The sequence below is a fragment of the Gallus gallus genome, chromosome 38 (genome assembly GCF_016699485.2).
Source record: "Gallus gallus isolate bGalGal1 chromosome 38, bGalGal1.mat.broiler.GRCg7b, whole genome shotgun sequence".
Lineage (NCBI taxonomy): Eukaryota > Metazoa > Chordata > Aves > Galliformes > Phasianidae > Gallus > Gallus gallus.
In genome coordinates this window covers 68,927-86,607 of record NC_052569.1, presented here as the reverse complement: position 1 = coordinate 86,607, position 17,681 = coordinate 68,927, and the positions used below count along the sequence as shown (strand labels likewise).

Here is a 17,681-nt window from a genome sequence, read left to right as displayed (position 1 = left end):
CTGCAGAGCCCGCCCCGCCCACTTCATGAATATTAATAAAGGGGAGGGCGGGCGTGAGTGGGCGAGGCCTCGCGAGGGCGCGTCGCGCAGGCGCAGTGCGGGAGGGCGCAGTGCCGTCGGCGCGGCGGTGGGAGCGGAGCGCAGCGGAGCGCCATGGTGGATTATCACAGCGCCGGGCAGCCCTACCCCTACGGCGGCAACGGGCCGGGCCCCAACGGCGACTACATGGCCCAGGAGGACGACTGGGACCGAGACCTGCTGCTCGATCCCGCCTGGGAGAAGCAGCAGCGGAAGGTGGGGCCGGGCGGGGGGCCGAGGCCTGGGCCTCAGGAGGGAGGTGGGGGGTGAAGCCGGGGGTCTGTGAGGCGATGGAGGCCTGGGAGGCGGCCCTGGGGGTCTGTGAGGGAATGGAGGCCTTGGGGGGGTCCCGAGGGGTTGGGGAGCTCTGGTAGTGGAGAGCTGAGGTGCGGGGCTGAGCCTGGGGGTGTCTGGGGGTCTCTGAGGTAGCATAAAGCCGGGGGGGGGTCTTGGTGGGCCCTGAGGGGCGGGGGGGGTCCTGGGGGCTTCGATAGTGCGGCTCTGAGGTGTGCGACTGGGCCTGGGGGGGCTGCGGGGGGCTCTGAGGGAATGCAGGCCCAGGGGAGGGCGGGGGGGGCGCTCCTGAGGGGGTGCGGAGGGGTCCTGGGGGGGTGTCGGGTAACGGCGCCCTGAGGTGGGGGCCTGAGCTGCCTGTGGGGTGGGCTGTGGGGGGCTGAGGTTGGGGCTGGCAGGGGTGGGGGGGGAGGGGGAGGTTCTGAGTGGGCTTCGTTCCCCGGAGCCCAGAACCTTTGGGAGAGCAGAATGGAGTGTGAGGAGATGGGGGGGGGGGGGGGAAGATCCGCTCCGGGCACAGGAATGGGGAAATGCAAAGGGACGAAAGGGCACTGGGGGAGAGGAGGAGGAGGAAGAGGAGGAGGAGGAAGGCTTTGGGCTGCTGCACGGTGCAAGGATCGCTGCTCCCTGTCCCATTCCCCTCTCCTGTAACTGTTTGGGACCGTGGGGTCTGCTGGCAGCAGGTGACCATCTGCTATTTGGCTTAATTACCTTAATTGTGGGCGGCTGGGGAGGGAGCTGGGAATACAGCAGGAGCAAAAGGCACTGCGTGGAGGTGGAGGAGTCGTCGGATGGCGGGGAGGAGGAGTTGGCACCGGCTGTGTGTGGCTGACCTGGCACCGCCATGTTCCCATACCCCTATTGGGGTGTAACCCTGCCCAGGTATCGCCGTTCTGCCTTCCCGTGCCCCTTGGCTGGGTGTTGCCACACCGGAACAACACCTATGGAGGCTTAGGAATGTGTGTTCCGTGCTCTGTTGCTGCAGTGACGTTGTGGAATGGTACAGAGGGTGTGCCGGGCGTCCTCCCCCCCCCAGCGCCTGGCAGCGGCCGTGGGTGAGGCGGGCCTGGGGCTGGAACAGCCTTTTCTTGCTGTTTCTGGGGCTGTGAGCGACGCGCTGCATTTGGCACAGTGTGGGGACAGCCCTGGCAGACCCACGTTGGGGTTTTAGGGCCGGCAGTGGGGCGGTTTTGGGGTCCACCGCCCTGCGAATGTCACCGTGGCACAGCTGAACACAGCGCTGTGGCTGTGGGGTGATGACCCCACAGGACCCATGGCAAAGGGTTCCCCTCTGCCCATCCCACGGCAGTGAGGTGCAATGTTTGGGCAGATCTCCGTCGCCTGCCTGGTTCCGTTCGGTCTCGGAGGCGTTGGAGCATCGCGGCTGTGAAGTGGGACCTTCCCAACGTGGCGCTGCCTGGGACGGCCCCCCCACCTCCGTGTGCACCCATTTGCCTTTTTTGGGGAGCGTTTCCATCTCCCCTTCACCCCCCGCTTGATTTGGACGAGGGCGGTTTGGGCTGAGATGCGGAGCGCTGAGGCTTTTCCCTTATAAAGAAGGCAGAGCAGGCAGCCTTTCACGTGCGCCATGGGGACGGCGTGGGGCAGCGCGGTGCGGCCGCTGGAATGTGTCCCATCCCCGGGGTTCCACGCTGGAATCCCAGCTATGTGGCCGAGGAGCGCGGCTGCATCCTCTGTGCTCCCAAACACACACACACAGACGCGGGTCGGGGCCAGGATGTGGCCCTAAATAGCTCTGTGCGTTTCCGGCTGCTTCCGACCACGGTGGGGCTGGGAAAGGAGCGGCGCAAATTGGGTGTCCTTGGGCGAGCGGGGCCGGGAACGAGGCTCGCTAATGAGCTGTGGTAACGAGGCGCGGTAATGAGCGTGCCTTGGGAGAGGGATGAGCTGAGTTGGGGTTCAGGCGGTGCTCGTGGCTCGCTGTGGGGCTGCCCCACGTCCCCTCTGGGTAAATGCACACGGAAAGCCCCGCAGAGGGGATGGAGATGGGGAGGGCGCGTCTGCGCCGCCAAGGGAGCGCTGATGGGGGCTCCGATGGGGCTCTGCCCCACACCCCGGGGGGCGGTGGGATCGCGTGCTCCACGAGCGGCTGCAGCCTGGATTCTTGGTTCCCCTCCAAAGCCAAACATCCGGCCCTGAGAGCTCGCCGTGTCTGAGCAAAACATGGTGAGCCCTCGGCTCCCGGCAGCGCCTCGGGGCCATGGCCGGGCTCTTTTTGGGAAAATCCGATGGCTGGAGGTGGCTGAGGCCACACGTGGGGCCCTGGGACCCTCTGCTGGTGGGGAGCAGCCAGCCTGCAGCGGGGATGGGGATGGGGGGGCTTTGGGCTCCCTCCTAACCCAACCATTCCATGGTTCTCCAAAGGTCCCTCCCAGCACGGCTGTTTTGTGAGCCTCTGCGCTGATGGGAGCGGAGGCTCTGCTTCAGAAAGCAGAATTTTGGGCTGGAGGAATCCCTAAAGATCACAGAACCCTAAAGATCACAGAGCCGTGGGACGGTTGGGTTGGAGGGCGCCCTAAAGATCACAGAGCCATGGGACGGTGGGGCGGGAAGGGCCCTTCCAGGTTGTTCTCCTCCTGTTCATCGGCTCCTGTCAGTACTGGGGGGCAGCAGAGGGGTCTCCCCGGGGCCTCCTCCACAGCACCGTCGCCCTCAGCCCATCCCCACAGCACTGCTGCTCTGTCCTGTGGACTTCCAGCCCTGAGCGCGGAGCTGGAGCCATCGCGTTGCCTCCCTGCTGGAGCTGCCTTGCTTCCCATGACCCAATGGGACAACCTCCAGCAGCAGCTTCTGCTCAGCTGCAGAAACGTCCTGCTGGACGGCCCCGCACCGGGGAAGCACGGCAGTGCAGCGCGTTGTCCCCATCCCGAGGTGTGCCCGCCAGGAATGCGGGTCCGCCCTGCGCCTCTGCCCTGACTCAGCCTCTTATCGCCGCCTGGTTTCAGTCGGGTTTCTGGTTTGGAGCACAGCCAGCGTCACCTCGGGGCTCTGCCCTCGGGGCTCCGGGGGCGGCCGTGGGATCCCACATCCCAGACAGCATCGCCAGGTGAGGTCGGAGCCGCCCGCCTCCCCTGACCCTCCTCCTCCTCCTCCTCCTCCTCCCCGTGCTGCAGACCTAATAAGGGCAAAGAATGAGGGGAATCTCGGCCCGTCGGCCGCTTCCCAGTTTGTCCTCTTCCCAGTAGCACCAAATGGAGGGGAGGAAGCAGCGGGACGGCGGTGAGCGGCCGTGGCCGGGAGATGGGATGCAGCGCTGCGTTGGGCGCGTGATGGAGGTGCTGCTTCACCCCCGGCTCCCATTTTTGCCCCCCAACAAACAGACGGCGGGGCGGTCAGGTGGCTCCGCAATGGCGTGGAGGAGCGCTCTGCCTTCCCTGCGGGGCGTTGTTTGGTCTCCAGGACATCTCAGAGCGGCCCGTAACGATTTCCTGCCTTAACGAACTTCCTGCCCGCCTGAGGACAATGCAGGTGTTGGTGCCAAGGGAGGTGCCCCCCCAGCCCTGTGCCACCCCCCCCCACTGCAGCACAGCGTCCCGCAGTCCGTCGTCCCAAAAACAAAGCCCAAATTGCAGAACGCCGTCGGTTGGACCCAAACTCAACGCGTTAAAATGGAAGCCCCGCTCTGCTGGTTCTGCATGGGGTGCTCTGGGGGCAGCCGAGCCCACGGAGGCGCACGGATCCGGCGCTGCCCCACGGCCGTCCCCCCGTCAGTGGGGTCTGAAGGTCCCCGGGGGGGCCGCCCCGCATCGCCCCGCAGCTCGAGGTGCTCCGCGGGGCCGCCGCTTCCTCCCAACAAAGGCGGCTTTGATACAATGCCTGGAAAGCATTTCAGCAGCGCCTCCGTGGGAAGGAAATTCCAGCAGCAGATGTGGAATATCCTTTTTTTAGGACCTTCTGATTCGGAACACATTGCCGCCCCCTCGGCGGGCCGCCCCGTGCCCCGTCCCCACGCGGGCTTTGCTCGGAGCTCTCTGCTCAGCACACGGGTCTCCGTGCTTCCCTCGTGCTGCGAAGGCTTTGGTGCCCCACGACCCACCGCGAGCCGTGCTGTCGCGTGCTGCGCTCCTTATCTCCCTTCCTGCGGTTCAAGGCTCGCCGTGCAGCGCCCAGCAAGCAGCAGCCGTGTGGCTGAGCACGTCACGGCCCAGCCCTGCTCCCAGCCCTGCTGCCCTGCGCCGAGCCCGCCCGGTAGCGGCGGTGGCGGCAGGAGATTGATGGCCCTTGGAAGAGCTCGGCGCTCTTTTGAGGAAAGGAGCTCCTGGTGAGGCCGTTAGTGGCTTTTAATTACCTTCTGCTCTTGGCAGCTATTTTTAACCCACCGGGTGGGCACCGGGCCGCCGCGTTGGCACGGCTGAGCTCTGCGGGAGCAGCTCCTGCGGGCTGGCAGCGACGTGGAGGGCTGATGGAGAAGGCAGTGCCTGGCACGTCCTGCGCTCGGCAGCCCCTGCGCTCGGCAGCCCCAGCCCCACCTGCCAGACAGAGTGGAAAAACCCCGGGGTTTGTTCCCGTTTGGGGCCGTTCTTATTTCAGCACGGTGGGATTCCGCTCCTGCCGCTCGGTTTCCTGCCATCCCACCCAGCAGGCAGCTCAGGGCCACGCGATGGGTGTGGGGCTCTGGGAGCGCCCGTGGGGCTGCGGGGTGTGCAGCCTCCTGCCCTTATACGGGCAGCTCTGCTCTGCTCTGCACGGGAACGCCCAGGGGACGCGGCTCAGCCGTGCGCTCACCTCCCGGGAGGGGCCTTTGTGTCACTGGATCCCTGCAGCCAACCCTCATGGAGCCTTCATCCAGCCTTCGTGGAGCCCTGCAGCCAACCCTCATGGAGCCAGCTGCCGGCCCTCACAGAGCCCTCATCCAACCCTCGTGGATCCTGCCTCCAGCCTTCGTGGAGCTGCTGCCTGCCCAGGCCTTTATCAGCTGGCACCCGAGGCTTTCTGCAGCCACATCCCTGCCCGAGCTTCCACGAAGCCGTCTTCCAACCCAAGCCTCCATAAAGCCAAATACCCGGCCTTTATAACACCGGATCCCTGCCCACGTCTCTGCCCGTCAGCGCCGCACCCTCTGCCCCACAGCCGTGCCCTCGGGCTGCATGCAGGGAGGAGGAGGAAGAGGAGGAGGAGGAGGAGATGCTCCTGGCTCAGCTCTGAGCCGGGTGGAGCTGCAGGGTGGGATTCCTGCACTGCTGCTGACTGAACGGTCCCGTTTGGGGCTGCCAATGAGGGCTGTCACTGTGGTCAGCACTGCAGAACCACAGCTCAGTGCCCACCGCCCTCCGGGGAGGGGCTGCTCTGCTCCCCGTGCCAGGAAAGGCCCACCCAGCAGCGCTGGGCACTGCGTCCATGTCGCTCCTCGTCCGTAATTAGCTAACGAGCACGGCGCAGGGGAGTCCCCTGAGCAAACCCCAGGCAGGGTCCCCCCGTGAGCCTCCCGCAATCTGGGAGCTGGGAAACCTGAGCTGATTATCAGCCAGCTCCTCATCGGGCTAATGAGGCGCTTGCGTAACGAGGCGGCTGGGCGCTAATTCCGCTGCACTCAGCGGGGCACAGGGAGGGCAGCGGCCGTCCGACCTCACTGCGACTCCGTGCTCAGCGCCGCTCTACTCCAGTTCTAGTGGATTTTAAAGTTCTTATCAGAAAGGCATCGGGAGCATCCGGCTCGGTTACAGCCCTTTAGGGTCACCGAGGGGTCCTGGCAGGTGGGATTTGCAGCCAGGGCAGATCTCAGCCAGCTCTGGGGAGCTCATCTGGGGTGCTCAGTGCTCCTTTGGGGCCTGCAAAGCCAACGGGGCTTCTGCCCCGCGCTCCAGGACGCAGCGCTGCTCCGGGTGACCCCGCTGTCCCACTTGGGATCGGCACTGCTGTGTCGGTGCTCATCTCATCCCACCCCGCAGCCCCCCGAGCATCCCCAGCTGTGTGGGGAGCTGCAATCCCGCTGCTTTTTGGGGCCGTTTCTGCCTCTTTGCAGCCTCCTTCCTCCCTCCACCCTCTGCTCTTTGATGCCACCCCCCCCATCCCAGACAGCCCCAAATCTGCTTCCAGCCCTGCCTGCCGCTCCCCCCCTGTCCTCGTCAGCCCCGCAGCTCGTTAAGAGCTGTCAGCATTCCCCGGCCGTGAGCTCAGCGCCGAACAAAGCGTCGTTCAGCCCCGGGTGGCTGCTGGGCAGTGGGAGTTGGGCACGCCGCGAGCTTTGCCCTCTGATTGCATTTCTCCCGAGCGAGGGCTGCGCCGGGGAGCTGCCGTGTCCTGCAGCACTCAGCATTTACACCCTGAGGAAGGCCATGAGCTCAGGCCGCAGCGCGTCGGGTGCAGGCAGCGCTATGAGTAGCAGGAAAGGGCTGCTCCTGCCCTGGTGTGGGGCTGCAAACAAACAGTGCGGGAAGTGGGGCGGAGGGGTGGCAACGGCGCCCAGGGATAACACTGGGGGGAGCACACAGGGTCTGCTCTGCCCTCAGCTCAGCGCTCCGACCTTCACCAGCTCCCGGGAGCAAATATTTGCTGCTGCGTGCCAGAATTCATGCCTCGGTGCCAAGCGGGGCACCGTCCTGAGGCCCCTGGGGTGCAGCAGCGTGGCAGTGCCGCCCCGTGGGGTAACTGAGCTCTGAGTGTCCTCCCTGCTCCTCCCTGCAGACCTTCACAGCCTGGTGCAACTCCCACCTGCGGAAGGCCGGCACGCAGATCGAGAACATCGACGAGGACTTCCGCGATGGCCTCAAGCTGATGCTGCTCCTGGAGGTGATCTCAGGTGACGTTCCTTTGGGTTTTGCTCCTCGAGTGGGCGCGCACAGCTCCAAGTGCTGTCCTGTCCCCCGGGCTCAGCCGTGGACGCTTTCCTCTGTTTTGCCCCCAGCAAGAGCTGTAATCCTCCTCTCTGCTTCTTCCTTCCAGGGGAGCGATTGCCAAAACCGGAGCGAGGGAAGATGAGAGTGCACAAAATCAACAACGTGAACAAAGCGCTCGATTTCATCGCCAGCAAAGGCGTCAAGCTGGTGTCCATAGGGGCTGAGGGTGAGGCCGGGACACCCGGGGTGTGCTGCGGGGTGGGACACAGCCGGTCACGGACACTGCCTGGTGGCCAACGGGGCCAATGGGGCCTGGGGTGTCTTGCACAGAGCGTGGCCAGCAGGTGAGGGAGGTGCTCTTCCCCTCTGCCCTGCGATGAGGAGGGTACAGGCGGGGCACTGCGCTCAGTGTGGGGCTTGTAGCACCCTGCAACATCTTTTAGTGGGGGAAAGGATGAGAGCCCCAGGGAGGTTCAGGTGGAGAGGAGAAGGAGAGGGGCTCTGCTCAGCGCTGACTCAGCTGGGAGGTGCAGGCGGTGCTGCACAGAGCTGTAAACACTGCGGGCAGTGCTGCGCAGGCGCCGGGTGCTGTGTTGGCACTCAGGGGGTAAAGGCTGCGGGGGGACGGCCGTCCCAGGGACGCTGTTGCACAACCGCAGCGCTGCAGGACGTGCCAGAAGCGCTGCCCTGTGCTGAGCGGGGCTCACACAGAGCCCATCTCCTCCAGGAAGAGCACATGAAGGGGTTTGGCGGTGGGGCTCATCAGGTGGGAACGTGGAGGAGCTGCCGTTGAGGACTGGGTCCAGACAAAGTGTTTTCCACGTCTGCACGGCTCCCAGTCTGCCCGCTCTTCCCTCTGAGCCTCACCAAGTGTTGATAGCAGCAGGGGAGATGTTATGGTTTGAAAGCAGCATTCCTCCCATTCGATGAGGCTCACGCTCTGCCCAGCTGTGTCCGTTTTGTGCCAGCAGAGCAGAGCGGGGCTCAGCACCACGCAGCCTCCATCCAGCCCTCTGTGTAGCCCTCACCTCTTGTTTGCAGTCAGCCCGAAGCCAGAGGCTGAGCTCTCTGCAGCCATTTGTGCTGCACAGCCCCGCTGGCAGCGGCTCACCTCGCCGAGCCAGTTTGGAGAGAGTCGGGCCGCAGTGGTTGTGGCTTTGAAGTGTGTTGCGGAGAGCACTGCCTGTTCCTGAAACCGCTGCGTGTCCCAACCGGTGCGGCGAGGGCGTGGTGCAGCGCATCCACCTGAGCCCATACGTCAGCTGCAGGCACCGCGGGTGTTGTGCAAGATAGGAGAAATGTCCCACCTGCGTGCTGGGACCCTGAGCTCCCACCCCACCCCACCCCATCCCATCCCATCCCAGATGCCCATGGGGCGGCCGCAGCCCTGCTTCCCGGTGGGCTCTGGAGCATCTCGGGGCTCCCTGCTGTCACTGCTCTGCTGCCCCATGAGGTGACCCGAGAGGTGTTGTTCTCTGACTGCATCCACGTGCAGCTGAAGCTCTGCTCTTCCCTTTCTGCTTCCAGAAATCGTCGATGGCAACGCCAAGATGACGCTGGGCATGATCTGGACCATCATCCTCCGATTTGCCATCCAGGACATCTCCGTGGAAGGTAAAGGCCTGCAGGCCGCGTGCCTGTTTTTGGGGCACGGCCCAGGGCTGACCCCATCCCTCTGCAGAGACCTCGGCCAAGGAGGGGCTGCTGCTGTGGTGCCAGAGGAAGACGGCGCCCTACAAGAACGTCAACGTGCAGAACTTCCACATCAGGTGAGGGGCGCTCGTTGTGGCCCCACTGTGTACAGCTGCGAGCCGGGAGGGGGAAAGGGCTGTGTGGTGTGTGTGCAGTGGGATTGAAGCCGCTCTTCCCTCTTGCAGCTGGAAGGACGGTCTTGCCTTCAACGCCTTGATCCACAGACACAGACCAGAGCTCATCGAGTACGACAAACTCAGAAAGGTAAAGCTCCTTTGGCAATGTGACGGCATGGTTCCTCCTCCGCTCTTTTTCTCTTCTGAATGCTGAGCCCTGAGCTTGGGGAGTGCAGTGCCCTCTGCTCAACCGCGCCGGTTCTTGGGTGACCCCTCAGCATCGCTCTCCCTGTGCAGGATGACCCCGTGACCAACCTGAACAACGCCTTTGAGGTGGCAGAGAAGTACCTGGACATCCCCAAGATGTTGGATGCCGAGGGTAAGCTGCACATCCGCACGCAACAAGCGCTGGAGCTCAGCTGGCACATCTCCTCCTGCAGACACAGAGGACGTGCTGGCAGCCAGCCCCGCTGGGCGCCGTGCGTTGGGACGCTGTAATCACCTTCTGCCCATACAGGAGTGTTTATTTAGCCTGCCTGCCTGTGGGATGCACACCGCAGCTCCCGGTCCCAGCGTGGTGAGCGGCTCCGGCTCGCAGGGTGCGCTCCCCTCTCATCCTAACCCTCACTGTTCACTTACAGACATTGTCAACACAGCTCGCCCCGACGAGAAGGCCATCATGACTTACGTGTCCAGCTTCTACCACGCCTTTTCAGGGGCTCAGAAGGTACCGGGCGGGCTGCGTCCGTCGTGCCGTAACCGCAGCACCGCACGCTCACGCACTTCTCTTCCAGCTGGCCGCTGCCTCTCGCTGACTGGGAACCAGACCTCAGCTCCTTCACACGGGTTTAAGGGCTGCTCACATTCCCAGCGTGATCTGTAAGGCGATGCCAAGCGCTGGCACGGCCCCAGCACAGGGCAGGACGGCTCTGCAGAGCCGCTCGCATGGAAACACAGCCTGGGCCCTTTGCACAAGGCTGAGTAATCCAGCAGCAAACACAACCCGTCAGCCAGCTCTGGTCTGGGCCCCCAGCGCTTCTCTCTGCCACTGCATGCTCCAAGGGCTCAGAGGTCGCCGTGCTGCTCCCTTCACGCTCTCTCCTCCCTCTCTCTTTGCACAGATATTGTAGGCACTCTCAGGCCCGATGAGAAGGCCATCATGACATACGTTTCCTGCTTCTACCACGCTTTCTCGGGGGCTCAGAAGGTGAGCTTGGCTGGGGCAGCTTGGGTGCAACGCTGCTAACGCTGCCTGCAGGCGGCCGCGCTGCTGCACGGCTTCTGGGCGCGGGGATGCAGGCAGGCGTAGCTGTGCTCGGGTCAGCAGAGAGCAGAGCAAATCCCCGGTGGGGATGGGATGCTGTACCCGTGAGCCGAACCATCCGGGCCCCGGCGCCACCCCACCGAGCGCCGCCTCTCCGCTCTCAGCCTTCTTTAATGAGAAGTGAGGCTGCAGGCGTGGCACGGCGGAATTGCACCTTGCAGACATGAGGTGCTGCTGCGTCCTGCTTCCCCACAGCTCTGCTCTTTTGGCACTGTTCGGGCTTAGGGAGGGAGAACCCCATCACCTGCTCAGGGCTCTGTCACCCCTGCAGAGGTCCCCTCTGTGCTTCTCACCCTGCCTTATTTTACACCCAGAGTGCCGCACAGACCCATTGTGGGCAGCTCCAGGCATCGCTGAGCCCCAGGTGGAGCAGCAATTACCACACTCAGCTAATTAATTAGAAGTGTCAGGAAACAAATGAGCCTCTCAGGTGTCCCGTGGCTCACAAAGTGGGTTAGAGAGCTGCGGAGCGCTCGGTCAGCACAAGAGACCTTGTGCAGGAGGGTCGTCGTGCATCAGAGGACCTGACTTCGTGCACGGAGGATTGAAGGTGTTCCGTGGCACACAGCAAACCCAAGGGCAGGAATTCATGCCCAGCAGTGCCCGTGCTCAGGGTTTGGCAGCATCCCCGGGTGCTGCTCTGCACCCAGCAGGAATAAGGGAAGGGGGAAGCCCTCCCCGGCTCCTCCCGAGGTCCCCCGGTGCCCGTGGGTGGGTGCTGTGTGTTCAGCCCCAGCCCTGCTGTGTTCCAGGTGTGCTCACAGCCCTCGCAGCACAGCTGGCACACCCCTGTCCCCAATGCAGGGCTCCGTGTGCCACCACACCTCGCGCAGCCCCGCGCCTCTCCCTCGCAGCTCACAGCCTCCCTGCGTTCCCACCTCTCATTTTTGCCCTATTTGTTTTATTTTCCTTTCTGCCACCTCATTCCCAAGCTCTGTTTCTCCTCTCCCCATCCTTCTGTAGACCCTCTCCACTCTTTCTGGCTTTCAACTCCTCCTCCTCCTCCTCCCGGACCCTCCCGGTGCTCAGCCCCCAGCCTTTCCTTTCTGCCCATTCCTCACTCACCCACCCCGCGCAGCGAAGAGCCGCCTTCATGGGAGAGCGGAGGAAGATGAGGATGTGCTCAGAGATGGGTAACGGCCTGCCTGGGCAGGGCTCCGAGGGCACCAAGGCTGTGCCTGGAGTTGCCGTGCTGCTGGGGGCTGTGGGGGCTCCGGCACTGCGTCCCAATGCTGCCAGCACAGCTCTGGGTGCTTTATCCCCACGGGCAGAGAGCGGTGCTGGAGCCCTCTGCAGAGCTCAGCCCAGGGCTTGGGGAAGCTCTGAGCTCTTCAGCCGCTTCGAAACCTCCTCCACGAACCCACGTGTAGGGCTGAGCCTGCTGGGAGCCCCCCGGGGGGAGCCGGGGAGGGGGCGAGCGGGTGGGCACCGCGTCCACGCGGCCCCATCGCCCTCTGCTCTTCTCCTCCAGGCGGAGACGGCGGCGAACCGCATCTGCAAAGTGCTGGCGGTCAACCAGGAGAATGAGCACCTGATGGAGGACTACGAGAAGCTCGCCTCCGACGTAAGCTTGGGGGGCGCCCCCCCCACCCACCACTCCTAAAACCAGCACCTCCCCACCGTGAACCCCCAAACCCACCCCCCAAACCCCGCAGCTCCTGGAGTGGATCCGGCGCACCATCCCTTGGCTGGAGGACCGCAGCCCCCAGAAGACCATCCAGGAGATGCAGCAGAAGCTGGAAGACTTCCGCGACTACCGGCGCGTCCACAAACCCCCCAAGGTGCAGGAGAAGTGCCAGCTGGAGATCAACTTCAACACGCTGCAGACCAAGCTGCGGCTGAGCAACCGGCCCGCCTTCATGCCCTCCGAGGGCAGGATGGTGTCGGTGAGCAGAGCGGGGGGGTGTTGGGGTGGTGGGGTGCTGCTCCCGGTGGCTCCGGGTCGCCCCCAGACCCTCCCCAGGGGGAAGCTGGATGCGGGGGGAGAGCCAGAGGGAAGAAGGGGTTGGGGGTGGATGCCCTTCCTGCCCCTCTCCAAACCTGCCCCTAAATGGGGCTCCACGGAAGCCGCCCCAAAGCCGCCGCTCTGCGCCCTGCCCACAGGACATCAACACGGGCTGGCAGCACCTGGAGCAGGCGGAGAAGGGCTACGAGGAGTGGCTGCTGAATGAGATCCGGCGCCTGGAGCGCCTCGACCACCTGGCTGAGAAGTTCCGCCAGAAAGCCTCCATCCACGAGGCCTGGACTGAAGGTGACGCGGCCGGGGTGCGCGGGGCTTAGTTTGGGGTTGGAGCGGAGCAGGGCTGCGTCGGGGGAAGGCTGGGGCAGCATCGGGGTGAACCTCGGCTTCCGGTGCACGCCGATGGGGCAGAGCCGCTCTCTTCTTCCCCACCGGGGAGGAACTTGAGGGCCTGGGACCCGCTGGGGAGGGGCTGGGGGGCGCTGGGGAGGGGCTGGGGGGCACCGGGACCCACAGGGGGAGGATGGGGAAGCGCTGGGAGCCGATTTCTCCCACCGCCTGCAGCTGTCCGTGCCCCCGTGGGCAGCAGCTGCGCTCCCGTGGAGAACGCGGTAATCCCCTCCTGTGCCGTTCTCACACTTCGGGACGGGGTTGAACCACAGCACAGCACAGCACAGTCCGATGGGAGCGGCCCGGCACGACGTGGGCTTACTTTGATGCGGGGGAGAAAAGGGAAATGAGGTCCCGAGATGGGGTCAGCGGGACCTCCCGCCTCCGCCCGTCCCTCGGTGGGACAGCGGGAGGTGACCGACGGCGGGTGGGGGGGGGGGTTGGGGGTGAAGGTCTGGGATGGCTTTGGGATGGGGACCGACCGCCCTCACCCCTCTGACAGGCAAAGAGGCGATGCTGAAGCAGAAGGACTACGAGACGGCCACGCTGTCCGACATCAAAGCGCTCATCCGGAAGCACGAGGCCTTCGAGAGCGACCTGGCAGCCCACCAGGACCGCGTGGAGCAGATCGCAGCCATCGCGCAGGAGCTGAAGTACGGCCCCACGGCGGGACGGGGACGGGGACGGGACGGGGCGTCCGCACACACTGCCCCATTGTTCCGCCGGCCCTCCCCCTGCCGGCAGAATGAGGTTATTGTGGGGCGGGCAGTGGGGCGGCAGATAAACGCGCACACAATTAGTACACAGAGCCGCGGCTGTGAATGGAGCCCTTATTGCAGCGGTGGGGCCGTGCTGTGGGGAACGGCTGCGTGGAGCACAGCCGGCCCCGTGGGCGCCCCATAGGGGCTGTGGGAGCAGCCCTGGGCTCTGTGCCCCATATTGCAGCCCTGCTGCCCTGAGCAACGCATCGCCACACCGCAACCCTACTGCAGTTCATCCCCACATCCCAGCCCCACTGCCCCCAGCTCTGTGCCCCACATCCTGGCCCCACTGCCCCGAGCTCTGTGCCCCACATCCCGGCCCCACTGCCCCGAGCTCTGTGCCCCACATCCCGGCCCCACTGCCCCGAGCTCTGTGCCCCACATCCCGGCCCTACTGCCCCCAGCTCTGTGCCCCACATCCCGGCCCCACTGCCCCGAGCTCTGTGCCCCACATCCCGGCCCTACTGCCCCCAGCTCTGTGCCCCACATCCCGGCCCCACTGCCCCCGCTGCCCCCAGCTCTGTGCCCCACATCGCGGCCCCACTGCCCCGAACAGTGCGTCCCCACACCCGACCCCGTTCCCATTGCAGTGAGTTGGATTACTACGACTCGCCCAGCGTCAACGCGCGGTGCCAGAAGATCTGCGACCAGTGGGACGTGCTGGGCTCCCTGACCCACAGCCGCAGGGAGGCCCTGGAGGTAGGGCTGCCCCCTCCCTGCCCCACGCGTGGCTCTGTGGGGCCCCCCGCTCACCCTGCGTGGGGTTTTGTCCTGCAAGAAGCGACAGCTGGAGACCATCGATGAGCTGCACCTGGAGTACGCCAAGAGGGCAGCGCCCTTCAACAACTGGATGGAGAGCGCCATGGAGGACCTGCAGGACATGTTCATCGTGCACACCATCGAGGAGATCGAGGTGGGGGGGTGTTCTGCCGGGACCTCGGGTCCTAATGGAGGAGATGAGCTGCTGGGACACCCCCGGGGGCCGCCCCCCGGCTCACGCTGTGCCCCATAACCCACAGGGTCTGATCGCCGCCCACGGACCAATTCAAGGCCACGCTGCCCGATGCCGACAGGGAGCGTGAGGCCATCCTGGGCATCCAGCGTGAGGCGCAGCGCATCGCCGACCTGCACAGCATCAAACTGTCCGGGAACAACCCCTACACCTCCGTCACCCCCCAGGTCATCAACTCCAAGTGGGAACGGGTGAGTGCCGCAGCAGGGCAGCTCGGGGTGTGTGGGGCAGCTCGGGGTGTGTGGGGCAGCTCTGGGTGTAGAGCAGCTCTGGGTGCGTCGCCCCCCCCCCCCCGGCACAGCTCCGTCCCACAGCACTGAGACCCCCCTTTGTGCCCCCCCCAGGTGCAGCAGTTGGTGCCCACGCGGGACCGCGCGCTGCAGGACGAGCAGAGCCGGCAGCAGTGCAACGAGCGGCTGCGGCGGCAGTTTGCAGGGCAGGCCAACATCGTGGGGCCGTGGATGCAGACCAAGATGGAGGTGAGGGCTGCGGGTGGGGGCGGGGGGCTGTGCTGGGTCCGCGTGCCCCCCCTGCATCCTCCCGCCCCGCTGTTTGCCCGCAGGAGATCGGGCGCATCTCCATCGAGATGCACGGCACGCTGGAGGATCAGCTGCAGCACCTGAAGCACTACGAGCAGAGCATCGTGGACTACAAACCCAACCTGGAGCTGCTGGAGCAGCAGCACCAACTGGTGCAGGAAGCACTCATCTTCGACAACAAGCACACCAACTACACCATGGAGGTGGGGGGCAAAACGTGGGGCGAAGGGGGCAGGGGGCCCAAATCGGATAAAAGGGCCTCCAGGGTTTGGGGGGGGGGGGGGGGGAGGGGGTGGGGATGCTGAATATGGAGCCTCAAACAGCCCTGGGGGCTCCGAGCCCCACAGCAGTCCTGCTGTGCTGCCCCCTCCCCCTTTGCCCCCCTCTCCTCCCCCTTTACCCCCTCTCCTCCCCATTTACCCCCCTCTCCTCCCCACAGCACATCCGTGTGGGGTGGGAGCAGCTGCTCACCACCATTGCCCGCACCATCAATGAGGTGGAGAACCAAATCCTGACGCGCGACGCCAAAGGCATCAGCCAGGAGCAGATGCAGGAGTTCCGGGCCTCCTTCAACCACTTCGATAAGGTGGGGGCTCCCCCTGCAGACCCCCCTTGCCCCTCTTTTGGAGGCGTGAGACCCCTGGTTTATCCCCCCCCGTTGTGGGGTCGCAGCCCTTGGAGGCACTCAGCAGCTCAGCCCCTTCCCCATGCACTCAACTGCATCCTTCCCCCCTCCCTTCTCTGCCCCCCAACACTGGGACCCCCCAGGACCACTGCGGGGCGCTGGGACCGGAGGAGTTCAAGGCGTGTCTCATCAGCCTGGGCTACGACGTGGAGAACGACCGGCAGGTTTGGCCCCATCCCCCTCCCTGTGCTCCGCCCTTCCTCCTCCTCCTCCTCCTCCTCCTCTTCCTCCGCCTCCTCCTCCTCCCCCCCCCCCACTGCCCGTCTTCGCACTCCGCTGCCCTCCAAACTGCCTTCAACTCAATCTCTTCCTTCTGCCTCTCCTCTGGGGGCTGCGCTGGGTCTCCTCTCTGCATGTGCTGCACATCTCTGCCTTCCTCCTCCTCCTCCTCCTCCTCCTCCTCCTCCTCTGCATAGAAGCGCGCGGGCACGGCGGACACCGATGAGTTCCGGGCGCTGCTGCTGTCGGCGGGATGCAGGCTGGTACTGCTCCACTTTCACCCTTTTTTTCCACCCTTTTCCCATCTCTCTCTCCTCGCTGCCATGGGCGGGGGCGGCCGTGGGGCGGAGGCGGAACACGGACCCATTTTCCATCCAGGTTTGGGGTCAAACCGCAGCCTTCCAGCCCCCACGGGGAGGGGGGGAGTTACGATCCGGGGGGGCCGTGGGTGGCGTCGCACCGGGTGCCCCCCATCCACGCCCCCCATTCCCCGCAGGGCGACGCTGAGTTCAACCGCATCATGAGCCTGGTGGACCCCAACGGCAGCGGCAGCGTCACCTTCCAGGCCTTCATCGACTTCATGTCCCGCGAGACCACCGACACCGACACGGCCGACCAGGTCATCGCCTCCTTCAAGGTGCTGGCGGGGGACAAGGTGAGCACCGGGCTGCGCCCCACACTGCAGCCCCAGCGGGAGGGCGCAGAGACGCCCCCCCCCCCGAGACCCCTCCCACACCCCCCCCCAACTCCCCCCCAACCCTGAGACCCCCCACAACCCCCCCCCCTCTGAGACCCCCTCCATACCCCCCCCAACCCCTTCTCTCACCTGAGACCCCCACACACACCCCCCCCACCCCCCTACAACCTGAGACCCCTCCCCACCCCCTCACCCCCCTATGCCTCCTCACACCCCACCTCACCTGAGACCCCCCCCCCACACCCCCCCCAACCCCCTACACCTGAGACCCGCCCCCCACAACCACCCACCGGAGACCCCTCCCCACCCCCCTCACCCCCCTATACCTCCTCACACCCCCAACACCCCCCCCACCCCCCTACACCTGAGACCCCTCCACACACACCCCTCCACCCCCCTACACGAGACCCACCCCCCACAACCACCCACTCAAGACCCCTCCTCACCCCCCTCACCCCCCTCACCCCCCTCTACCTCCTCACACCCCCCCACACCTGAGACCCCTCCACACCCACCCCCCCACCCCTGAGACTCCCCCAAACCCCCCCTCACCTGAGACCCCTCCACACCCCCCCCCACCCCCCCCTCACACCTGATCCCCCCCCCCCCCACCTCCTCCTCACCTGAGCCCACCCCCCCCGGCTGTGCCCCAGAACTACATCACAGCGGAGGAGCTGCGGCGGGAGCTGCCCCCCGAGCAGGCCGAGTACTGCATCGCACGGATGGCTCCGTACCGCGGCCCCCGACGCCGCCCCGGGCGCCCTGGACTACAAATCCTTCTCCACCGCGCTCTATGGGGAGAGCGACCTCTGAGCCGCCCCCCCCGGCCCCGAGCGCTGGCGCTTCCTGCAGGACCAAAACACCCCCCCCTCCCCCCCCACTCTGCGCTCCGCCTCCGCACTCACGGCCGTCCCTGCGCCGGAGGGGGGAGTTGGGGGGGGGTGGGGGGTGGGATGGGGGGGCTGTGATCCCGGGCCGCGATGCTGCAGCCCCCCCCCCCCCCTCCCCCGGGCCCCCCCCGCCCCCCCCGCCTTCGGGTCTCGCATTATACCGACATGTACCTCTATGCAATGATTTTTTTTTTTTCACTTTTTGCTCTGTTGAGGGATTGGGGGGG

At 65.5% G+C, this 17,681-nt stretch overlaps 1 protein-coding gene across 1 annotated transcript; it reads left to right on the top strand.

Moving 5' to 3' along the window:
- Positions 1-115: 115 nt before the first annotated feature.
- On the top strand, positions 116-17,426 carry ACTN4 (actinin, alpha 4). Its single transcript, NM_001396037.1, is given in 23 exon segments — positions 116-294; positions 7,018-7,132; positions 7,276-7,395; positions 8,697-8,783; positions 8,851-8,938; positions 9,047-9,125; positions 9,275-9,356; positions 9,619-9,704; positions 11,773-11,865; positions 11,957-12,187; positions 12,405-12,552; positions 13,154-13,304; positions 14,003-14,111; positions 14,191-14,325; positions 14,432-14,450; positions 14,452-14,615; positions 14,769-14,903; positions 14,987-15,166; positions 15,403-15,549; positions 15,732-15,812; positions 16,364-16,522; positions 17,218-17,307; positions 17,309-17,426. Coding segments are annotated over 23 exon segments (2,709 nt in total). The 5' UTR covers positions 116-153; the 3' UTR covers positions 17,378-17,426.
- Positions 17,427-17,681: the final 255 nt, after the last annotated feature.